This window comes from Chiroxiphia lanceolata, chromosome Z (genome assembly GCF_009829145.1).
Source record: "Chiroxiphia lanceolata isolate bChiLan1 chromosome Z, bChiLan1.pri, whole genome shotgun sequence".
NCBI classification, from domain to species: Eukaryota; Metazoa; Chordata; class Aves; order Passeriformes; family Pipridae; genus Chiroxiphia; species Chiroxiphia lanceolata.
The window spans coordinates 16,639,377-16,665,061 of NC_045671.1; the positions used below are offsets into that span (position 1 = coordinate 16,639,377).

A 25,685-nucleotide genomic window follows, 5' to 3' on the forward strand; every position below is an offset into this window, starting at 1 on the left:
GGATTTCCTTTTAAATCTGGTTTCTGGGGTCAGGGACAAGCACTATACTTTTGTTTACAGAACTGTGATGGAGGAAAAAATTCAAATATATACTAGCTGGGCCTTGAGAGACAAATAGATACTATACATATATATGTGTATATATATATATGTACACATGTATCTATAAACAAGAGTTTTTTGATTTGTGAATCAAGTAGCATTGCTAATGACATTCTGAATAAATACACAACTCTCTCACTTTTTTTTTTAATCTTGCTTTATTTTTAAGCCTAGAAATAATATTTGAAGTCTAAATCCTCCCTGAATCTTCTGTGAGTCAGCAGGAATAAACCTTGTTTACTTGCTTGCAGGGTGAGTCAACAAGACAATCCTGCCACCCTGTGCCAGGCAGGATGTAGACAGGGAAATGGTTTTTACTGTTGTCTTTGGCTACTGGCAGCCCTCACAAAATGAATTTTGATCAGCAGTACCCCAAAAGCAAAGTGTGATCAGACTAAGGAAAAAAAGAAAAAATGAAACAAACCCAGTGCAATTATATAACTCATACTCGTCTGGTTAACCAGCATTAGTTAGTGGGATTAAGGTAGTTGCCATTTTGCCAATCCAGTTTCAGATATCTGTGGAAAAAGGCAGAAGCTCATGTGCTCAGAGGAAAACTAGGACATGTATTCTGACTCTAAATTTCAGACCTCAAATCCCTTATGCTTGCAAGTGTACAGCCACGTAGGGAAATTACTTCCAAAAAGGTATGGGTGCAAGGACACAGTAGCAGAATCAAAATTTAAAGCCTAAGGCTGGAGTATAGTTCTGAATGTTTCATTTGCTCTACTTCCAGAAGATAACAAGCTAAGTAAATTAAAAGACAAAATGCTGATAGGAATTATATCAGTTCTGGTGTAAAATAGTATTAACAGAAGAAACATATCCTTGATGTTTTAGTAAAACAATGCTTTCTGTCTTATCAAGAAGTTATCCTGATACTTCCTGCAGGAATCCTTAACAAAGACAGTTCATGATAATTTATCACAGGTGGTTTCAATGACCTAGTAAGCTTTTTTCAGTGATTAAAATTAGGTCTCATTTGTTTTAACCCCTTCACTAATACTTAAACACAAGCATTTCAGAACACAGTTTATGTGCGTATAAGACTGAGTTGATTATGAAAGAGTTCATGAAAAATACTGAATGAGAAAAATAATCCAAAATTATCTAAAAAGACTGGATGTAAGAGAAGCAATAGCAGAATTCTTTTAAACTTGATAAAATGAAAGCTAAAACATTAGAGGAAATAAAATCCAAACCAGTGAATCTGAGAACAGTGAGAAACTTCGAACCCACTCGCTCCTGGTGAAATGGGTAGAAAAGGATTAATAGCCATAAATAGGCAAGGACTTTCATAATGAGATTTGACAGAAAAAAGTCAGGGTAAACCACAGGTTTTTAAGCAGAAGTTCCTTAAAATTAGGGTGTCCTGTTGCCATATACTTGCCATATATATTATAAATATCAGTCTGGATTTGCTATTTGAAAGAAATGAAGGAAAAATAACTCTGTGTGATCCAGCTTGATAGTATAAAACTCTCAGTGTTGTTAAAAAAACCCCAAACTTGGTTGTGCCTTTAAGAACTTTGCTACTTCCAAAATGCCACAGTTGTGCAGGTGCTTTTGGGGGCTGGAGGTTACAGGCTTATAAGTAAGCCCAGAAGTGCAAGATCCTCTTTGATAGACAGTGCAGTCCAGGGTTAAGAGACTGTTGCTGGTGCAGTGAAGAGGGAAGTATTAGAAGCATTAATATCAGTATTAGTATTAGTATTAGAAGTATGTAGGACCAAAAAGACTTGATCAGCATCAGTATTACTTGCTTAACTATATATACATTTTTTTTAATTATCAAAAGCCCATCACTAAGAAAAACAGCAAATGAGGACACATACATATGTACATTCTATATACATGTATACTATTCTAATATACATACATATGTATATTCTAATATATAGCAACAAAAATGGGAAGCAAAAGATATTGTTCAGTGACAGTGAATTGCTTATTTACTTGAAAGTGTAATATAGTCAAAGAAATGCTGTAGTTGCTTTAGTGAATTAATTCTGAACTCCCTTGTTTTACAGCTCTGTTTTTCAAATTCCAGAATTAGGATCAGCTGTATTGATTAGGGTCATTACTCGGAATTCCAGCAACAGTCTATGCAATCAACATAAATTGGTTGTAAATAGGATCATTCATTTCGAAGCATTTGGAACATGAAAACATGAGAATAATCAAAAGATGTGCAAGCACAGAGTGTATCTTGCCTTTTATTAATTCCATGAATATTATTTTCCTATAAATGCTTTTTTCCATCTACTTTCAAACCGTAATATTTTTTTGGACTTTGTTCACTGTATGTGTGTGGTAGTAGCTTTGAAGGATGATAATTTACTGGTGGGTTTCACAGTGGTGAGAAAATTAAAATGTACAGCCTTTTGTCTGTGTGGTGAGTTGTTATATCACTTGCCACAGTATGACACAGCTTGTGGCATTATACATGGCATAAAATCTCTTCATTAACATGTGTCCCACTGTGAAAAATGTGCTATATTAGTTGGTCTGCCCATAAGTAAACCTTGTTGTAGGAGAGGATTTTGTACTCCTGTGAATAAAAATTAAATATTGATATGTATTTTATAGTTTTATCTTGACAAAAACCTAGAAAGTAGGTGGAAGATCTCTCTGCCCTCAGTGTCTAGCATAGTACTGTCTATTCATCACTGTTTGTGTAAATATCCATTCAACTTTTCTAAACAAAACACCTGGAAAAACAGTATATACTACACACAGAAAAGGAAAGAAATACAGTTGACTTTGACAGGCAATTTACTCTCTTTTATGAATTCTGCATACCTTCTGCCAAAGTCCACCTTGCCTAGGAGTAGATCAGGAACCTGCCCACGAATTCTCTGTTATCTGCCTCCATGATAAAACAGCAGGATAAAACAGCACACTTCCAGCGTGTGCAATGTCAGGGTGACATACTGTGTGTGGTGACCTTACTCTGCCTAGGACTGTTCTTAGACCTGCTGCCAGCTGTGGTCTGCTGGCTGTGCAGGTACAGGAAAGTACCACACCTGGTGGGCTATTCTTCTAAAGAGATGGCCATCTCAACTCAACCACAGGAGGTACTGGGGAGGAGGGATGCAGAGTACAGTACTAACTTAGAGCACAGGCATTTTTTATTTGTATTTTTTATTTATATTTATGTTTTTATATATTAAGTTCATAATTGGGCTCCTGCTACACTGGTATTGGAAAACAGTTTCAAGGTATATTTCACAGCTGAAAAGAAAGCAAGATGTGAAGATTGTGTCAAAGATGCAAAAACTAAGGACATCTGCAATCTGATTAACACAAATTGAGTGTGCCCCTTATGCTTCTGACCCTTCATTGTAACTCCAACTAAAGACACATACATAAAAACTAGAGTTTGAGCACAAGTCTTTTGGGCACAATTCATTTGATACCATAGACCATTATACAGTGGATTTGTATTTTAGTGTCAGAAAATAATCTTCAGAGAGCAACAGACACTCCGTACTCTTATTTAAAACATCACTCTACAGAAAAGGCAACAAAGCTAATACATGAACTATTAACAAAAATAATTGTATATTACATTAAGGATGGAATATAGCTCAATAAAGTCCTCAGCAGAGGATTCTGGATGGGAAGGCACTTCTAAGTGCATAGTAGGAACAGCAAGAAATAGTTGATTAGAAAGAAAGACACTTCTAATTGATGAACCTCTGTGATGCCTACACCTCATCTTAATTACCACACAAAATTTTGTAGTTATTAATGCCATGTTAGTTCTTATTGCATTGTGTTAAATGCAGGCCCAGAGTGGACGTCACTGAGCAAGAATATAATTCCTCATTATGATTATGGTAATGGAATATAACTAAGAATAAATACAAATAAATGTCATAAACACACTGAGAACATCAGCTCTTACATCTTCAGCTATTATCTCCTCTTTTTTATTTTCTTTTTTTTTTTTTTTGCTTTTCAGTAATTATCTTTTTGCAAAATATGTCATATTTGCTTCCATAATGTTATAAAAATGCACATATTAAAGATTAGCTCAGTTTTATCTCCAAAGAACTGGATTCATTGTGATTATCTTTATAGCCTGTCAAAACTGAAATGTAGCATGTGGATTTCTAAAATGAAGTTATGGCCTCAGAAGCTTGTAGTGGAGGGTTTTTTTTTTTCCTTGAGGCAGATGCAATTCCTACTAAAACAATGAAAACCTGTCAGGTTCTGGGTAATGTGCATTTTGACTAGCTCTCTGGCTGATAATGAACTAGAAATTTGTTAGTGTCACACCCGTCATGCAGCTTCTGCATCATCGATGTATCTTCCTCCAAGGAAAGGTTAAACATGCAGCCTTTCATTGCATGGTGTGCACTCTTTGGCTCTGCAGAACGAAGATAAAGCCTGTCAGAAGTGGTGAGTCATTGGTATTCTTGTAGTTTCTTCAATATCAGAGTTTTCTCACAAATAAGGCATTTTTCTATTAATTTGCCCTTCAATCCAGGCAGAAAACACAGTATTGCATAAACAATAACTGACATATCAAATACAGTCAGTCTTGGTCAATATTCATATATCCTGCTCTGTTGCAAGCATAGAAGGGTTGATATCTCTCATTTTTGTTATTACACCTATTAAGGAAACTTTTCTGTCTGACCCTTCGGGAGCCACTTCAGCAGTCACATTCACATTGCCTGAGCTGGGACCGAGGCCCCTTCACAGAGGGAGGCTCCTGCTTGACTCCGTGCACACCCCACATTCATGCAGTCAGACAAGGTTTCCTCACCTGCCTGAGCCTAGGTTTCCCATAGCAGAGTCTCAGATATCTGGATCCTTAAAATAAATCAGTCATGGTGCAATAACAAATTAACAGGGGGATGATGCCTTTGAGGAGGGACCCTGGGCTTTTATGCCTTCACAATCTAAGCATGTGGAAGTCTGGAACCGTCAGCTCCTGCTGTGCCTCTGAGTGTCCAGTGACCTGCCTGACACCACGGGTCCTCATGTCCATTGCTGTGCAAAGGGTCAGTGCAGGTTCATGGCCTCTTTCCCTGGACTCTTGCCACCAAGAGCTCAGTCTCCAGCTGGTACTGCAGCTGCACAGCGAGCTGCATGCACTAAATGTATTCCTCAACACATTCACTTCTCCACAGATCATTTTCCCTTGCTGTTCTGTAACAGTAAGTATGCAATAAATTTATTTTCTCATTTTTTTCCCCTTTGTTGCCCTTCTCCATCCATTTTCAATACTCCTATGTTGCTGAACGTCTTAGCCTATTCTCTATCATATGTTAATAAGCGCTTGCAGTCAGCAGGTGCCAGTACCATCACTGAAAATAAACATCACAAAGTCAGTATACATCATGTATTCTGAATGGAGATGCTAGAATGTCCACTAGATTTAAATCCTCAATGAGAAGGATTGAGGTGCAATTTTCCCATTCCTGTCACATGTTCATCTACATCAGATTCGGATTTCAATAATTATTTCCTTTATCAATTGCTTTTCTTGGTTGTCACTAATTACTTCAATAATTTTATAAAGGGGTTCATAAATGCAAGAGGTAAAAGAATTTGTATTAGCCACAATCATTGAGCTTTTATGACCCTCAGATAAAGCACACTAGAATGATGAAATGAGCAGTAATAGTTCAAAAGTTCCAAGTATCCAGATCTTCCTTGTCAGTAAAGGAGGAAGCTTGAGCTGTTTTTCAAAGATAGTTTTATTTCTTGGGATTGCGTATGGCCCCAGCTATCAGTTCAATTAAAATCTGGTAAATGTTAGCATCTTCTTTTTATTATTACTGACATTATTACTAATTATTTCTAATATATTTCTACTATGCCAGGAACCATGGCCACAATCAGTCTAGTATTCAAGTCCTCCGGGACCCTTCTGTCCTGTTGTTGCTAAGACTGCTTCAAATTTTTAACCTCAGTACTGTCTTCAAAATTCCAATCAGAAAGTGGAATTGGTGGTTTTTGTTGGTAGGTTTATACACTTTGAGTGGTTTGTCTCCCACTAACTACATTTTTTACTGGAGAACAGATGAAAGACCTGAGACAACACAAAGAGCATCAGTATCCTCACCCTGCTCCCCTCAGCAGAGCAGCATCAAAGTCCACTATTGAGGATGTATATCTGTATAGACATGTACATTGTGGCTCCCTCCATCAGCTGGGCTCATACACTCAATCTGCCCAGTAGCTGCCCCTGGATCCCAGTCTCCTCAGTTTCTGGCATCTGGACATGTAAGGCTGCAGTTTTGACCTGCATTGATGGACAGTAGGGGTGAGGCTCTCCTAGAACAACCCTGGAAGGAACCTGGATATGGTGTGCCTCTTTTGAATCCATAATTTGGGAATCTGCCTTAGTGCAGCTTTGCTCCTCAAGGCCATTAGACATGGGCCTTGGACAGCCTGATGGCTCCTGCAGTAGGCCTGGAAGCAGCCAAGGCCAGGATATTATTAGGGCTCTCCCACCTGCCTTCATCTCTCTGTTCTCCTTGTGGATGTATGGATGAGCTTTTATCACATAATTTAATTTGAACAGTCTGGTTTCCACAGTGGTAACATCACAGCAACTCTCCTGTGTTGCCCTATGCTATCTACCTTGGCTTCCAGCATCTCATCTGCCTCAGCTAACTGGGGCTGTATGTTCCTGAACCCCATTCTATATTTGTGCAACACTCCTTGTAAGCTGTCCAAGAGCACACACAGGCACCTGGCCATTGTTTCCTGGGCAGTTATTTGAAGATTTCATTGCTTTAAGATGAAACAATAGCATTGCTTTCATTTGCATTCAGCAAATGTTTTTTTCTGACAAGGAGTATGGCAGAATTGCAGTACAGAGAGAACGTCTTGTGTTGATCATAGAAAGTAATGGATCATTGAACTCCCCCATTTATCTGCCCCTCTGGAGACTATACATTATAAAAATTCTAGCATGATGCAGATTACCTGCCTACTCTACAATTAGAAAGTGAAAGATTTATAGGGTAAATAGCTACTGACATACACCAGGTCACTGAGAGTGAATAAGAACTGTTGTATTCAGCTTACTGCAAACATCAGCTTTGCCTTTTCATGTCTTCAGTCTTCCTGAGGATAAAGTTCTTTGCAAGGACAAATGTTTGTCTTGTGGATTAATCAGAAGCCTCAGTTATTCAAAAGATCGTGTATGCAAGGAACAGTAAAATCTCTTTTTTTAGATGACCTGTTGTGTTGGCTTTGATGGAGAATTGTAGGAATCACAATCTACAGAAACTATTAGTGGAAATCTATGTCTAAAAGGAAACGTAACAGTGATGAACCTATTATATTCTTTGAATCAAGCTCCTGATGTGGGGCTGGGTGGGGATACATTTGATTTTCACAGTTGTATTTTTGCAGTACAGAGTCTTTTCCAAAACATAAGCTTTTGGATTTGTTATGAAGGACAAGATCTCTCGTTACTTTAAAAAAAATTATAACCAGAAGATGAGACATAAGCAGCAGGATAAAAAGGTCTCAGAATAAAACGAGTTGCTTTGATAATGAGAAGCATTTGAATGCATAGATTCATAGTTCATAGAATGAAAATTCACATCTGGCTGCAGTTAAAATGAAGGGAGATTACATTCTTGATCAAAGAAACTCGTATAAAGCTCTGGAGCAAAACTCTGTAAAACAAGGCTGAATGTGATATTTCTCCACGTTGTATTTCTTCATCAGTTTCTTCTATTTCACCTTTGCAGATTATTTAAGTAATTCCTTCTGTAAACTTACTATTGTTACTGTATATTTTGCTTTTCAAATGTCTCCAATTTCCTGCTGACATAAAGAGGATAAATTGACCCCAACTAATAACAGTTCAACAGTAAGCTCTTTTAGAGCCCTTAATGGACTAACATCCTCTGACATTTTAGCTACTAGTATTTGCAAAATTGCTATGGTGACAAATACAGTTCTATTTTGCTTAAACACTCAGCATGTTCTTTCAAAAGAACATTTTTGCCAAAGGCAATGCACAGTGCCCTTTTCTCTGAGTAATGGTAACTGTAGTAAAACGTCTGACCTGTCTTTGATCACAGTACCTTGTGAACACCTACTCAAATTACTATTAAAACAGATTTGGAGTAGCATAGTGTCCACTTACTGAAGAAAAGATGAGGGCAGGCCCAAGGGAACAATCTGTAGCACAAAATGCCTGAGGCTTGCTTCATCTTCTTTTTGGTCATTGTGATGAAGTAAAGCATTCCTAAAGGCAGTGTGATGTCTCCCCTTAAATTCCTCTGCCCAGCAGTGCAAACCCATCAGACATGGCCTAGAGCTGCTTTGACTCATGTAGAGAACCTATGGGCAATGGCATTGGACCTAAGGTCCCAAAGGTAGCTATAGCAGCTTTTGACTGTGTCCATCCCTCTGGTTTTGTAATAAGCAAAGCTAGATGGGAAGATTCAAATAATTTTTTGTCTTTCACTAGAACCAGTTGTCAGACTACATCATAATCTTTTTTGTGCATGTAACAGTTTTCAGACAGGGATCTGAATATGTAGAGACAATGACTGTGTTATGAGAAGGGGTTGCTAGTAAACTTAGCACCCATGCAGACCAGCTTCCAAAAGATTTAGGTGACAGATTTTTTTAAGATATTTCATCTTTTCTCAAAGAGACTTAAATCCCTGATATGCCACAGGATTCCCTTCCAGGGCATCCTCTCATAAATGTGTAGTTATAGAAGTTAGTTTCTGTTCTAGTTCTGTTTTCGTAAGCACCCTGTAGTGTCCAAGGAGAGAGGGATGGGAGGGAGGGAGAGAGGGAGAAAGGGAGGAACGGAGGAAATGGTGTGGGAAGGGGTGGGGGAGAGAGAGATGCTCTCCACCTTTTCTCTCTCTCCATTGATCATATGGAGACAGATGAGATATTAATATCCTACCAAACAGTTGACTTAGAACCTATAGCCAGATATAGTCACAAGTCCAAGTCAAAGGGTAAGTGCTTAGACTGAGCTTGCTGCATCCTCCATTACTTTCCAGAGCAGGCACTGCTCTGACAGAAGGTGGAAACTAGTAGCATCACCGTTGGCCGAGCTTGGAGCCAGCTGTGGAGCTTTCCTTCCTGCAGAGCAGGTCTGAGTATCACTAGGATGGTGGCAGTCAGCAACTGAGAGGTACTGTTGAGTGTGCTCCTAAGTTCCCCATTAGCTGCATCAAATTCAAATTGCAGAAGAGAGCATTTTTAGCGTAAGCTGTTTCACCACCAGCACTCAAGGTCCCACGATGTTTCAAGGCCTCAGATACTCTCATTCAGATGCAGTTACGGTTAAGGCTTTTATAATTTAAATGGAAGTTAAATCAGCGTTCAAACTCAGCTCTTGTCAATGGCTTAATGCACAGTGTAAATGTTGCTGCACTTCTGCTAGGTCAAAGACCTGTAGAGGAATGTGATGGAGAGAAATAACAGAAGGAAGAGACACTGGCTTTGAGGTTTTGCTGCTAAATTTACATCCTGATTTGAGAAGTTGAAAGATAAGAAATGAACAAGCTGGTGATTTTGTTTCAGAGGTCTGTTTTTGATTTATAAGGTTTGCATTAAATGTGAAAACACTTTTTAATTCTGTGGGAGAAAGTGTCATCTTTTCTTCATAAAAATATAGGAAGAATGTTGATGGCAGGGAAAATATTTTTTAACAAGCAAAAGTAAATCTTGTGTTGATATTATTCATGTAATAATAATACCTGACAGATAATCCTTAGTTTACTTGAAATCCATAATTAAACAGCATCATGTTACCCTAGTTGTCAAAATCATTTATTGTCTCTTGCCTTGTTGCAATCCTGTTTGAAATTGGTCAGAGGGGAATTTGCTTTGCTTTGACTCTTCTCTCTCTCTCTCTTTTTCTTTTAAGGTCAACTCAAATCAAAACATACTCTTGGGACAATGCTCAGGTTATTTTGGTTGGCAACAAATGTGACATGGAGGATGAACGAGTAATCTTCACTGAGAGGGGCAAACATTTAGCAGAGCAACTTGGTAAGAAAGGACATGACAAAAGCTTTATGATTGCTTATGAGAATGCACAAATTAATTTCATTAATTGCTACAGTACTTGAAGTGTTCGTGACACATTCACTGTAAAGGAATAGTCACACACTGCCTCCCTTTTCTTTCGGCATATCATTTGTGATATGGAGCAACATTTGTCATGTGTCTGTATATATACAGTATGTTTAGGTAGTTATAGCTAAAGGCAGAAAGGAAAAAAATAAAAAAATTCAAAAAAACAACAACAAAAAGAGGAAAGGAGAGATTGAAGAAACAGCTTACTCAAAATGTGAACTAGATCTTTTTGCAAGCTGAGAACATTTGGTTTATGATTACCACTACCAATAATCCAAACCAAAAAGATGCTGATGTCTAACTCTCACTGCTAACACTTCATCTGCTGTACATTCACATACTATTCATAGAAAATATGATCCTCTGTTTCATAAAGTCTCCCTCTGGGAGGCAAATGTTATACACAGAGAAAATTACAGAGCTGTGAACAGCTCTGTTCTTTCTGTTTCTACCCAACACTGTTACTCTTTTTATGCCATGAAAGGAAATATTTTTTAAATGACTACCCAGCCTTTTTTGTTCCTTCAGATTTGTTGATCTCTGCAGAGCAAGTTCAGAAGGTGTGCAAATCAAACTCTGGCATCATTGGAGATCAGTTTATGTGCTAGGGTACATAAACTATTGACATACGTTTGTTATTATTTTTGAAACTGAATGAGGTAAAAGCTCAGTCTGATCAAAATATGTGTAACGAGGATCTCCTTGTCATTATTCCTATATAGGTGGTTAGATGAAAGGATGTTTTAAGAGTGCATCTAGTCTCATGCTGGTGGTTCTTAACTTATGTATATTCATAGGTCGCTAACCTTATTTTTTTAAAAATATTTTTTCTAGTGGTGCAATTGTTTTTCCTAGTAAACAGTTTCATCAGAATAACATATCTTCCTATTGCATCTGTCTAAGTAAGTGTTGCATATGTATAAAAGCACTTCTCCAAAGTGTACTTTAAAAATTACTATAAATTAATCCTTGAAAGGTGACAGAAAATATTTAACAGCAGGTTAAGTCCAGAGAACTTTGCAACATTTGTGAAGAACTGAGTTTCTAAAACTGTTTGTAACAAAACCATAACAATTACCTTTGCACTTGCTTTACTAGAGGATATTTTTCTTTGCAGAAATACCTGGCATATTATATATATTTCTATAATCTGTTCTTCCCATTTCTAATATTTACTAATTTTACTAAGAGCTAGGAAAATGTATTCAGTGGAGAAAAAGATCCCAAAAATACAACTGTATACTCTTACCACAAATTTAGACCAGGCACTAAAAAGTCTGACAATAACCATAAATTTACACTAATGAGTTTGAAGAGTTGGGCTTTTTTAACTCACATAATTAATCTGAATTTCTTCTCCTTGAACTATTTTCTTGTAAAAAGTTAATGTAGGGAATTGGCAAGGAATCCCCAGGGTCATGAATTCAGCAAGATTGGAAGGAACTTTGCATGTTGTACAGCCAAGAATCCTCAGCTGTAACAACCAATGCTTGAAAAAAAAGAAAAAGAGTAATGAGATAGATATCAAAACTCATGTTTCAGGCTTTAAAGCAAAATCCAGCTCCTGGGATTTAAAATTCAATCTTTATGGAAGCAGAGTATCTTCTATTTCCATATTTATGTACTCGGGGGTTTCCTTTCTCAGGTACACATCTTGTGACTATTTCAAGGGCAGATGATTGTACTGGATAACTTTTGTCTCTGATCTAGTCATTTACTGTAGTCAGACTGCACACACAAATATTTACATGTTTCTTATACAGCTGCAATCATTTCTTAAATCTGCTTAGAGACTGTGGGACGTGGTGGCAGGAAAAGCAGAAGAATGACTTTCCCTTAACTGTAGTAAGTGCTCTGGCCTTCTGACTAGTCTGAAGGACACACGTTGAGCCAAACACATGGGACTATCCTGTCTTTCTCTGACAGTGGGTTGATAACATGTCTTATGGGCAAGTTTTAAAAATAACAATATAGATTTTAGTGTCTAGCAAGACAGTTTAAAACTGAGGGCCCTTTGAATGCCATGATCTGCAATCTTGATTGCAGCCACAATTACAAGCAAATACAACTCACGCGTGCTGTACAAAGAACATATTGTGACACCCTCTGTTCTAAAGTGTGATTTTATTTTCAGGGCTAGTTTATTTGAAATCACTGAGAAAATGAATACATGCACATTTTGGGGTGGATTTTCAAAAGATCAAAAAGAGTAATGGGCATTCAATCCTTCAGGGAAACAAGGTGTTCTGTTAAGGACAGCTTTATTGGAAAATTGAGTCTTCATGTGGCTTCTGACCTTTCTGAAAACTGTGGCCTTAAATTTTATTTACAAGGTGTAATCATTAATTTCTTTAAATTTCAGTGCTGGCTTATTTCTCAAGTGTAACTCAAACAAGTAGTTTAGATCAACCACCAATAGGTCTCATTCCTGGTGGAGGAGGTCTGGCTGAACTAGTCAAGTATCCTGTGGTAGCTCCGAGCACCTTTCTCATGACACTATTCAAAGTTCACAAAAGGAAGAAGGAATAGTTAAGAATCCAGATCTGACCTTGAAGAAAAATTAACAGAATGCTTATGAGGTCAGAATCTGTCTTGTTTCCATCAAAGATTTTTTTTAAGTTTGTTGATTATGACCTTACTCTGGCGATACCACCATGGATCATAGCTACAAGCAGTATACTAATTTACCTATGGTAATGACCATAAGTAGGTGTCTTATGCCAACATATAAATTGGCAAACATATAGTGATACTTTCCCAGACTGTAGCAAATTATATTTGTGGGTCTCATGAACCAAATGTAGTACATTTATATTCAATAGCCCTTTCACGATTTTTTTCCATGGACTTGTACAATGATGTCTTTGAAACCATAAAAAGTCTTGCTATCCACAACATCCTTTAAAAATGCATAGTTTGTCTGTTATCCCCTTCTGCTTTGAATTGGCCCCTGATAGTTTTATTTTATGTTTCTTCACTGTTACATTCTGAAAAGCAATGAACAACTGTTTGCTGCTACCTGCTCTCTAACACTCTAGGTTTCAGAGAGCTCTGTCATACTCCTTTTTTCCATGCTGAAATTCCCAGAATTGTTCCACATGCAAAGACCATCTCACACCTTAGTCATTCCTTATCACCCTATTCAGTAATTTTTTGTAAGTGGTACAGCCTTCTGTCAGAAATTAGTTCATGGTTGTTTAACACAATAGCATCATTAAAAGACTAATGTTAGAATGAGATGAAAATAGATGGGTTCAGATAAAGTTGTGTAATTTTAACTCATAGAGAGATCATTCTAAGAAAATACAGAAACATGACAAACCAGCCAACAGAGAGAACTAATTAATGTAATGTTAATACTGACATGGGGATCACAGCAAACACATTCAAAGAAGTTTATTTGCTAATCATTACAAAAAAGGGTATGGAATATAATTCTTATATTTTGTATCTTCATGAATGTTTGCTGTAAGCACTACGTGCATTGGCTGTTGAGTGAAATCCCAATATAACTTACGTGCTTTAAATCCAAAACACTTACATGCTTTAAAGCATTTTAGTAAAACAGGCTGGGAACTTCTTACAAGCAAAATGTACACTTGGCAGTGAATTGGTAGCACAGCTTTTCTGAGATATTAGTCTTGTGCATTTCAGCTGAATTCATACATTCCTAAAAGTTTGGTGTCTATTCTTGGAAGAGAAATAAAAAGAGTGATTCGCAAATGGCATAGGTTTCTTGGTTCTTCTACTTGTGGTCTGTACCATATATTGCACTTGTTATCAACATTCCAGCAAAGGATTAGCAGGCAGGGTGTACACAGAGCTTTGAATAGAGTCCGAGTAACTGCACATGGAAGTGGATAGTCGCATATGAAATTTGAAATACACTTTCTCCATTTATTTTGGACATTCTGCTGTGCATGCAAATTAGGTACGTAAGTTTTTTTGAGCTCTTTGGTTTCTCAGGTGGTTCTGTACAAACTCTTGTTTGCTATCTCTGTGTTACAAATGCTTTCAACAATCAGCAGTTTTAATTGCAAATACTGTGAATACAAAATATCTTGAAGTCCTAGGCCCCTATGGTTGCTGCAAAAGTACAATCCTGCCACAAGTCCAAACTATGCTGATTGTGCTGATGCTGCACCAGGTACTAGGGGAATACTACAAGACCTGCCCCAAATGTCTGACCACCTTTTCTGTAAGATCTTGTTTGTTCTATCCCCCCTTTTTGTCTTAGGTTGGCTAAGGCTTTGGGAAACTGAGTGGTTTTATCATAGAAGTGTTGGTTGGAAGGGAATTCTGGTGATCACCTAGTATGATGACTGACTAAAATATACCCCTGGCTCTATGTTCCATCCAGCAGTTTTCAGAGCAGTGCCCTTCCCTTCAGATTTTCTGTGCCTCCATATTTCTTATGCTCTGCCACTCAGGATCACCCATGGCTGGGGTCATTCTGCATGTCTGAGCATGACCTGGGGTGCACTTGCCTGTTTTCTAAATTTACCCTGGCGTGCTGTCTCCCCTAGAGGCCAACAACTGACTTTAGAAAACAAAATGAAGCAGGCCCTTTTGAGTGAGCTCTCACATTCCCTTCTGCAAGGAATGGCAGAAGTCAGCCCTGATACTGCACTCAGGGCACCTGCACAGGGCTCTGAATATTATGTGCCCAGGGTCAGCAGTGACTGCGACTTCAGTGCACCTTCACAGCTTGTTACTCAGAGAGACAGTCATTTTACCCCTCAGATATAAGCACATACATCATCTTTTATATTTTGGTGTGCTTTTCCTCTCTCCATCCTTTCTCTTTGCATCTTTTGGGCCATTTCTCCCCTAAAGTCTTTCTTTCTTTATTTCTTTTTTTCTTTCTCTTTCTTTCTTTCTTTCTTTCTTTCTTTCTTTCTTTCTTTCTTTCTTTCTTTCTTTCTTTCTTTCTTTCTCTTTCTTTCTTTCTTTCTTTCTTTCTTTCTTTCTTTCTTTCTCTCTTTCTCTCTTTCTTTCTCTCTTTCTCTCTTTCTCTCTTTCTCTCTTTCTTGCTTTTTCTTTCTTGCTTTCTTTTTCTTTCTTTCTTTCTCTTTATTTTTTTTCTTTCTTTCTTTTTTTCTCTTTTTTTCTTTCTTTCTCTCTTTCTCCATTTCTTTCCCTCTCTCTCTCTTTCTCTCTGTCTCTTTCTCTCTCTCTCTCTTTCTCTCTCTCTCTCTCTCTCTGTTTTGCTCCTTCTCATGATTTCCCATGCTTTGAAAATAAATTTCACCGAAAACAAGAAGAAAAATTCTCACTTTAAACCAAAATCATCCTTCTCTGCCTATTTTATTTTCATTTTGTTCTTGGCTCAGATATTTATGTACGTAACAGTCATGCTGAGGAGACACCAGAGACCCAATTGAGCAGTGATTGGATTTCTTCAAATTAAACTCATTTAGCATGCCACTAAGCCTGAAAATGGAGCATTTGTCAGTGTCATGTGCTATACAGGGTGCAATTCTATGTGATCTGACCCAGCTGCTGAGATGGGGCAGGAACATGACTGGTTTCTGAATCTTGTCAGGGCTGGGGCAAAAGGCAGCAGGTCCCCAGCATCAGGACTGGAGTGCACATTCACTTGCCTTGGGGTATGAGCCCTTGGGGGATAATGTGTACTTTAAGCATCTATGAGTACACTGGGGTTACTTGGCAGCTGTGAGTTTGGGCATTGAGCTGAAGGGGCATTTTTAGAGCTGTATATTTGGCATCTAAATCAGGAACCATGGGGGTTGACACATCAGCACACATCTTGCTAGAGCAGCTAGTTCTGTTTTGCCTCTATGGCTTACTGGAGGCTTTGGTGCACAAGGCAGGGTCACCTACAACTTAGAGAGCATGGACATATGGCTGCATCTAATTTTACATTAAAAATGAAAATAATTGGGTTATGCAGGAACATGCCTGTTCATACTTGCATCCTTCATTGTTTTTTAGCTCTTTTTAAAGGGCAAATGTTAGTGCCAAAGAGACAGACTGACAGCACTGACAAATACCAGTCTTCTGTTTAGTTACAACACACATAGAGTATTGGCAGAGCAATTAAAGGCTCCTTTTATGTTTTTTAACTGGGAGAAATGTCAATCTACCATTCCTTTCACATACCGGGAACTGCATTACAGCAAAGTTACTTAACGACACTGAGAAGCACGTGTTTGCTCAGCCAATGTCTCCTATAAACAACCAAAAAAATTCTTTGCCAGAAATTTAATTTATTGCCCAAATGCACTCATTTAAAGTGTATCTGGAAACTGCAATCAAAATTAATACAACTGGAATTCATATAAAACCTTCTATTCTGAAAAGACTAGAAAAAAAGGTGTTTGCTAGAGCATGACTAGGAATCATCCCTCAGGTCTGTCTGTTCTGTCATAGCTGATAGTCTCCCTTTAGCTTCAATTTTGTTAATAAATTTGGGCATCCAAATCCAAAGATTGGATAAATACCTTAGCATTTCTGTTAATAGTCTTTACACTAACTCTATCTAGAATGATGCTAAAGCACTGCTCTTCACTGACTTAATATTAGCAGAGTCCTGTTTTGGAGCTTAATGCTGTTTCAGTACTTTCCTTAACACAGTCCAGCACTTGGGCTTGTATAGACAGCAGGGCTAATGCTCTGTCTGGTCTACAGAGCAAAGCACAGCATAATCAGGTCTGCTGCCGTAGTTGCTCGTGTAGGAGATACTCTGAAGAACAGCAATGGTCACCATCTACTTTTAGTCCAGTTTCCTAGGAGAGATGACCTTTGCAGTCATGCATGTGTGTCTGTCTCTCTTTGTCTAAAAGATATTGACAGTTCTGAGGAAGTGGATATCGGAGCAGAGGAGGAAGGTCTTGCAGTTGCCTTGACTGGCAGCCTGCAATGTGAATGTGTCTCAGTTTGAAGAGACTGGAATGTTTGCTAAAGAGGATGAGTTATGAGACAAACCAAACTCCTCTCTCTCAGCAATTGTAAATTCAAAATTAAGGGGCTTTAATCGAGGAAGTGTGGAAAAACCCAGAAGAAATAACAACCCTTTATTAAAAGATATATGTATGTTGGCAAGAACACTAACAGAACACACAAAAAAATAGTCCTGTACCCAAAAAGTCCCCTTCAAACAAAAGAAAGGGTCTGAACACTTCTCTGTCCTTTAGCGCAGTCCTAATCGTGGCCTGCAGGGGGCGCTGTTGGGTCACTGGGGGTGCAGAGCCTGCAGTACCCTGTGTGACCTGCAGGGGGCGCTGTTGGGCTCTGTCGGTCACCACACAGGGAGGGGTCTGGGGGTTGGTCTCGGGTCGTGGGAGAAGCTGAAAAAGAAAATGGGGACCCTTCCCCCAATGGAAGAAGGGGGAAAGGAAAGCAGTCCACCCCCACGGAACTCACTGTTGTCCTCAGATGACGGTGTCTCAAGGCTCCTCCTTTTTTCTCCCAGTGAGCACAAAAACTCTCCAATGAAAACGCAGCAGGTTCGAGCTGGAAACAAAGACAGCTACCCCATCTCCGTTCCAGAGAGAGAACCCAGAAACTGACTTCTCCTGCCTGTGAGCCAGGCCAGCTACCCAAAAAATCCCAAACTTCTCCACCCCACACTCCAGCCTTCAATGGGCCATTAGCTTCAGCTTTGCCAGATCTTTTGTAAAGCTAACTGACCCCTTTCCCCCTTCCCTTTTGAACTCCATTTTTCTTACAGTGGAGCAGGGGAAGGAAAAATTCCCTCCTGGGATTTATAGCCTATAACAGAATGCAAACCTTATTAGATACTATTCACAGCAGACAAGAAGGTAAGTGCCTGCCAGTGCCCCCTGCTGAACTGCTCGCAGGATGCAAATCCAAGAAAATAAGGCCTTATTAACTCCTCTCCTTTATACACTATAACACTGTTAAATTATTCATTCCCATGAGTACCTAGACTTTGCCTTTTATATATCACTGTTACAAAGGGAGCAGCTTCCTGCAGCCATTTCTTGCTCTGTTGTTGCAGTCTTCTACTACTCTTCACAATACTGGATTGAAATAGGCACTATGATTGAAGAGCAGCACTAAGGATCACAGTTCAAGCTTGTCCTCATGGAATGATAGTTATTGCAGGAACACACCCTTGAGGACATCTGTAAAACATAACATAACATTGAGAGTGGTAAATGAAATTGTCTTGGTTGTGAACAAATATTCTGAAATCAAAATGTCTTCCTGATCAACTGGTGAAACATTAACATATCTCTTGTCTGTGTTGTCTGTGGAATTGCGCTTAAAATTTGCTATCTAGTGTGTCCTTTTGATGTCACATTTTCTTAGGAAGATGAGACAGTGCAGAATGTTCTAGCCTTTGCATATGACTGCTTTCTAGGCTTTTTGCTTCCTTATGTTTTAAAAGCAAACATAAACCAGCTGTTAATGAGCAGTCATGAAGGAGCCTCTGCAGAGCCAGCACAAGTGTGAGGCAGAGAGAGAACAAAGTCAGTTATTCTGGGTGTTTGTATGCTTCACAGAAGCTATCTAAACTGGTCTGTGTGCATTATAGATCACTAGGTGAGCAACAGCAAGGGAAAGAGTCAGCAAGGGAAAACTGAATTAAACAAAAAAGATGCATTTAAATTAGAATATCCTGATGCATGTTCCACACACTTTGTACAAATGTTCAGACAACACTGTGATGTTTTGGATTTTCTTAGTTTCAGCTCTGTTCTGCATTACCTACCTACTTGCCTCTTGGGCTTTGTCATGTCTTTGCAATAATCTGCTCTACCTAGTCTCATCCACATCAGCAGTACTGATCATCACAGGTGGTGAGAACATGGTGTTCTTTGAGCTACACTTCTCTAAGTGCCACCAGATAGTTGCCTCACTTCACACTTATACTCACATGGAAAATCTCTTCTCTCCATCAACAACGAGCAGAGGAAAAAAATCCTGAAGAAAATATTAAAAGCTATAGAACTGAGGCCTCATACACAGGGATTTTAGAAGTTTAGGATGTCTAAGCACTCTTAGTAATAATAAATGCAAGATGAGTCAGGAGGGAAGGAGAGGTCATGGGAAAAAAGATCTGCAAAATATTCCATAACAAAATGAAAACAACCAAAATTCAGGTGTTTATTACAGGCACACTCCACTAGGAAAAATGCTCTATGTCTCTTAGGAACTTTTCCACAGACAGTGTTTCAGTTAAACAAACAAACAAAAAGAACCAATCTAATTTATAGGGAAGTTTTGTATAAGTTAATTTCCAAGTCTGTCCAAAATTCCCACCTGTACAGTTCCTGTAAAGAATAGTGTTTCCTTTGTTGTGGAGGCAGCTGGTTCCTTTGTTGTGGAGGCAGCTGGGAGTTTAGCCACTCTCTCACAGGTCAGTGCATGGTCTATTCTATGCAGCAGAGCCTATCTGGGAAGTTCCAGGCAATTAATGTCTAAGGTGATGGAATACCATCATAGCCTGATAACCAGCTACACTACTACTATGATTGCAATTTCTTTCTTATATCAAAATTGTATCTAAAATTTCATAGAAATCACCATGCTGTAGTGTCTATTTTTATTTTCTTTGAATAAATTAGTTTGTGCTAATTGTACCCTTTATTTGACTTGGAGAATGCTTCTAAAGTTTTTTATGATGTTCTTAATGCAAAACATCCTCACCATGACAGTGGGCCTGTTTTCTCAATCCTATCCACGTTATAGTGTTTCCCGAAATGGGTCTCCTCTCTTCTTTGTGACTCTTTTCCTTTCACTTTCTGCTCTCCTCTGTCCAGATCTCTTACCTAGCTATGATATTTGACCATTTCATGATTATCTCATGTGCCAGTTATTGTCTTCTTAACTATAAAAACTGCTTCACTTATAAATGTCCTTAAGATTTATTCTTCCTATCGTCTTCTCCAAGGCTGGACCCAAACTGGACCCAAAGCCACCAAAATTCTCCATGAGAATGTGGGTGCCATTTCTCAGGCATCCTCTCATTGTCACTGAACCCTTCTGCCCCAAGCATTCATGTCTAACCTTAGCAAATATCAAATTGCAAAAATTTTTCCTTGTCTTGCTTGGTTTTTACCTGTACTTTTCCAAATGTAGTTTTCTATTTTGGCACCAGCTTGATAACACCATGAAAGTGGCTGTTTCCAGCTGAATAATGCTCCAAGGAACATAAGAGTTAAGAGATGGAGCAGCAGATTATTCCTTCCCAATGGCTGCATATATAGGGGGTTTCTAAAATAATACATTCAAAACGGTATCAATTTTTAGATTAGAATGTTTTAAAGTAGAGTTTGACTGAGGTAATATATTCGGAACAGTCCTGACTTTATCTGGCTTTATATAAAGCAAATAGCAAATAGTGTATTTAATCTGATTATGTTAAAATTTTAATTGCTCTTCTTGTATGTGTCGTTTCACATGTTTCCTTTCTGAGTGTCTCTCAACTCTTCCTTGGCCAAGAGAAGTTTGTATATTTGTCGGAGAAACTGAAATATGCATAGAACATAAATGTGTTGTTTATTTTCTTAGGGTTTGAATTTTTTGAAACAAGTGCCAAGGAAAACATTAATGTCAAGCAGACATTTGAGCGACTTGTGGATATCATCTGTGACAAAATGTCAGAAAGTCTGGAGATGAATCCCACCATTGCTGCCAGCAACCAGAATACACGGCTAAAGGACACCCCTGCTCCACAGCAGCCCAACTGCAGCTGTTAATGCAGCTATCAGCAAAGGCTCCAGTGTGTTCCATTGCCAACAGAGTTTTTCAGAGTGTTTATGAATAGTCTATATGCCTTTATTTATACTGTCTTATTAATTTATTTGGGAAAACAGTCTTATTTTATGTCAGCAGCAGTTTGAGTATGCATATGGAGATGGAGCAATTATTAGTCTGAAAGGATGATCCATATTTTAGCATCTGGCTTTTGCATGCAGCCTGGCTATTAATTTCTCTTTTCCTTTTAGTGTTTTACGTAACAATTACTTCAGCTGGTGCCATGTCCTCAGACCACATTTGCCTAGAATTTTCTCTCACTTCATCACTTTCAAGTTATATAATGAAATCCATAGGGTAGTGGCCAGGGAGTTTTAGAATAAGCCTCCCGATGCCACTTATATATTCTCCTGACTGAAAACGAATTTAGAAGTATCCTTGTAGTGAGACAATCCCTCTGTCCAGGTCATTTGTATAAGGGACGCTTCCTGTAGCACATTACCTTGGCAAATCTACATTCAATATGTTACACATCCTGGCTGACTGGAAACTGCAGAAGTTAGAAAGAAGTTAGTTCCTGGACCCAAAGCCACCAAAATTCTCTGTGAATTTCCAGTTGGACAGTAATCAGTCCAGACCCTCAGAGATAATAGGTACTTTATCCTGACTGCATAGCTAGTGTGTTTACTTTTCCATAGGAGCTGCATGTCTATCTAATAACTTTCTGAAACTAGACTTAATTTGTCATTCCATCATTATGGAGATCCCAGTCTTACCTACCCCTGTAGTGGAGGGCTGGTTAACTCTTTCCATTTCTGTATGTGAGATATTAACCACAAAGTTCTATATTATCCCTGACAGAGCCAAATCCATTGTGCTTGGTTGTTCATAGCTAAGAATTTCCTTATCATGTTGCTGTCAAACCTCCATGCTTTGATTTTCAGGAATTTAATCTCCCGTTCAGTCACTGAGACAGCCACCACTGGCTACAAACACCTGTATTTTATTTAGACCTATTGCAGAAGTGCTGATGGTGTCAGTGAACTGAAGTTTGACCTCATTTTTTCCATCTATTTTGGCAAGAGAACTGGAATTTTTAAAAGTGTAGGAGTAATAAAAAATTGTCAAGAACATTTCTGGTCTTAGGCTGAATACATTAATAAGATTAGCAGAAGGCTGTGAAGATAGCAGAATAAAGTACACAAATTATTTTTAATAAAGTGTTAAAATAGTCATATTTCACAGTTTTTACTCCTTTAAGTAATTGCTTACATCTGTGCCCTGCAGTACTTTGTACAACTGCTTTACTTGCATTACAATGACATTTTTTAACTAAACAGCATAATTGAAGAAGCATTGACTATTTTATTATTCCAGTTAGACAGAATTTAGGACAAGGCTGACATTCCTTAAACTGTCTGCAGTGGGAAAATGAAAACATATAAAAAAACCCAGAAGTAACACATGGTACTTGAAATGGCTCACAACTGCAAAGAAATCCCTCTACACACTTTACGTCATTTGAAGGTAATTTATGTAACTCCTGATACACAATAAGAGAAAATGGTCCCTTTTTTTTTTAACTGATTAAATAATCTACATACACTTCGACAGAGTAAAAATTCCTCCCAAACAAGGCATATAGCCACATGTAAAATGGGTATGCCATGAGGGTGCCTACACTGGCTGCATAACTTAAATGAGTAAAAGTTCTTTGTTCAGTCTGGGGTTTTAAACCTGTTAGCTAGTTTACTTAAGCACTTTTTTCCTAATAGACTTGGAAACCATGAAGAGAAAGCACTATCCTCTTTAGGGCCAATGAGCAGTCAGATGGAAGAGGCATGTGCTATCCAAACCACAGTCCTGTCTCTCTCCGGGGTGCTGCTTTTCCCTCTTTCCTCTAAGGCAATGTGTTGCTAACTGTCCTGAGAGACTTTCATTAGGACCTCTTTACCCACTAGGTACCAGCTGATTTGAAAAAAAGGAAACAATGCAAAGTTGAGGAAGCTTAGTTTGAAACAGTGGGCAAGTTTTCCGTGCTTTTATTGTTAATGTGCAGTTGTTCCTGCTGGAAAAAAGGATCAGGAGAGCCTTGAGACAGAATTCAGCTTCAGGTCTCAAGCGATTTAGAAAAATTTTAGGTTGTATTATTAGTCTGAACCATCTCAGGCAAGGGGAGGAAAGAGAAGGACCTAATCACATCATTCATGAACTTGGGCATATCCTGCAGATGGCTAAAAGTGCAAGTATTCTTCCAGCTTTGCTCTGGGGTGCTTGCTGCAAAACTGTAATGAAACAAGGAAAAAAAGACTTCAAGATGCCCCTTACTACGGCCACAGATGTTTGTATTCCATTGCAATGAATTTAAGACCCTCCCTGCCTCAGTATAACCATGTAGATTCATTATATACATTATTAGCATATATATTTTTAAAAAATTTGAGTGGTAGATAAAGAGTTCTTTACATAAATGGGATTAATTAATTGCTTTTCATTTTGCATGGGCAGAAGAGTAACCGCAAACTCAGAGGGAGAATCTCTGCTTCATGTTTCTGGAAGTTCAAGTAAACCTTTTCTTAACAATTTGGGTTACCTTCTTTTAGAAAAGTAGGCTTTGATTTTCTATCACAGGTTAGCTTTTGCAGCCACATGCTTTACAGAAATATTGAGTTTCTGCTATAAAATTTGGTCACATATAGATCAGGAGCATTATGGTCTCAGTACGTCTCTCAGCTGGAACTTGCCTATTGTAGAGAAACACTAAAGACAGAAAATCTTTTGAAAAGTAACTTTCTATACCTTCCCTAAACATTTTAAGAATTCTGAGGGGACTAGCAGTATTGGAATTTTTATTCTATTTAAAATTATGCCTTGGCTTGTTACAGGATAGGGCATCCAAAAGCAGTCTGTGTCAATCTGGCTTGGATCCTCTTGACTTATGTGGTAGAAGTGCAGTTTTTCTTAAATTTAAGTAGGCTGAACATTTTGGGAAAACCCATCACAACTTAATCAAGGGCCTAAATTTAAGCAATCAATGTCTTGTTCTTCACACATATCTAATAGTCACAGACTATGAGTTGTTGGAAGAGACAAGCAGGTTTTGATTATATCCTTGATCTATCCACTAGCATAGCGAATTTCATCTAGAGCAATTACCAGGCTACAAAGCACCACATTTTAGTGATGGAAGAGGGGAAAGATTATTAAACTGAAGCCTGGGACAACAGATCCCAAACTACTTTCAGCCTCATCACAAATCTTGGTGAAAAAGTACTTGCACACCTTGCACCAATTTGTTGTCACTCTCGGCACAGAAATAGAACTGACTGTCACAGCCGAGTCACAGGTACCCCCTTCAGATGAGATTTATCCATCTGGTGAGATACAGCAGTTGACACACAGAGCATGTTAAATTTCTAAGAGATTAGATGCCTTTAGACAGAGAGTCCTGAGCTGCACAGTGCCAGCTGAACTAATACTACACAACCCATTTTCCAAGTTATGATCTAGATTAAAGCTTATAAGAGCAGGATAATTCTGTGCATGGCACCAGCCTTATCATGCTCTGATAGAGTGTTGCTTGTCATACCTTCAAACTAGTACTCAGAAAATGCCTTGGGAGCACACAGGAGCATGGGATTGAGTGGTTCCTTCAGTATCTCCTGGTACCAGCCTGCCGAACAGCTACCAAGGCCTGCTGGCTTGAACCTTCAGACGCATGTTTTTGTTTATTTTAAGAGTTCATGTTCACAAGTCTAAGTGCAACTAACTTAATGCTGTATTTTTTATTTTTATTGTTGGTGAGTAGACCAATTTATTTAGACTTTATTAATACTTGTTCATTTGCTGGTTTAAGTGCATGTGAACTAGCCTGATTTTTTGTCAAAAAATACTCTTTCTCTCTGAACAGCTGTGTAAGTGTCTGTTACCTGGAACTGTTTGTTCCTTTGTGCTTATACTTAATGTAATGCCTAGAGAAACTACCTAAGTGACTACAACTATGTGGCCTTTTCCAGAGCACCAGTCTGTACCACCTGCACTTTCTTTATTTTAGAAATGAAGTGCTATTTCAGGATGCACAAAATCTGCTGGAGTTTGATCCTAACTTTGAGAATGCTTTGAGTTTCCCATTTTCAAGAAAAAAATAGTCACAAAAACTCTACATTTGATGTGGATGCGTTTGTTTCATCTGTAGCAGATAAATGATGCTGCAATTGCATTCAAAAAGAAACCCTCTCCCAAACTCCACTCCTCCCCAACTACTCTTTTTTATATTTGTTTGTGAGAGGTAAGTTTTATTATTTGCATTTTTACAGCATCAACTAAATTTCTGTTCTGCTGACCGACTGATTCCTTCTTGGCATGTTTTATATGGACACACAGTGTATAAGCCTAATTCTTGTTTAGGATGACAGATATGTGAGATCGTGAGTTTGAATCCTCATAGATAAGCCCTCAGGGGTGTAAAGCAACATGTCTTTACCTATACCAACAGGGGAGTAGATTGTGTTAGTTTACACCATTTAATCCATACATTCTCACTCCAGACTCTCCAAGGTTCATTATTTGTCAAGTCCCATTTAAAGAGGCAACTCATTTCAATTATTTGAATGAATTCTACCAGTTTTCTTTATTTAATGGTACATGTAGTTCACCTCCGCAAATTAAGCTTTTTTTCTTTTTTGGTTTGGTTTGGTTTGGTTTGGTTTATCCACGGATGTTCAGTGAAGCAGAATTTGTAACACATAGTATGCACATATACACAGCAGTACATCTTTGATACTCATTCAGTCCCCACTGTT

At 38.4% G+C, this 25,685-nt stretch overlaps 1 protein-coding gene across 2 annotated transcripts in view; it reads left to right on the forward strand.

The window, feature by feature from the left end:
- The window catches only part of RAB3C (RAB3C, member RAS oncogene family), a 120,135-nt gene extending 95,177 nt beyond the window's left edge, over positions 1–24,958 (forward strand). The window contains exons 4-5 of one of the 2 annotated variants that reach the window (XM_032675939.1): positions 9,983–10,107; positions 20,698–24,958. In XM_032675939.1, the coding sequence (XP_032531830.1) occupies positions 9,983–10,107; positions 20,698–20,885 (313 nt within the window). In that variant the 3' untranslated portion in view covers positions 20,886–24,958. The remainder of the gene's footprint in view (positions 1–9,982; positions 10,108–20,697) is intronic. The other variant, XM_032675940.1, reaches the window with a different exon arrangement.
- Positions 24,959–25,685: the final 727 nt, after the last annotated feature.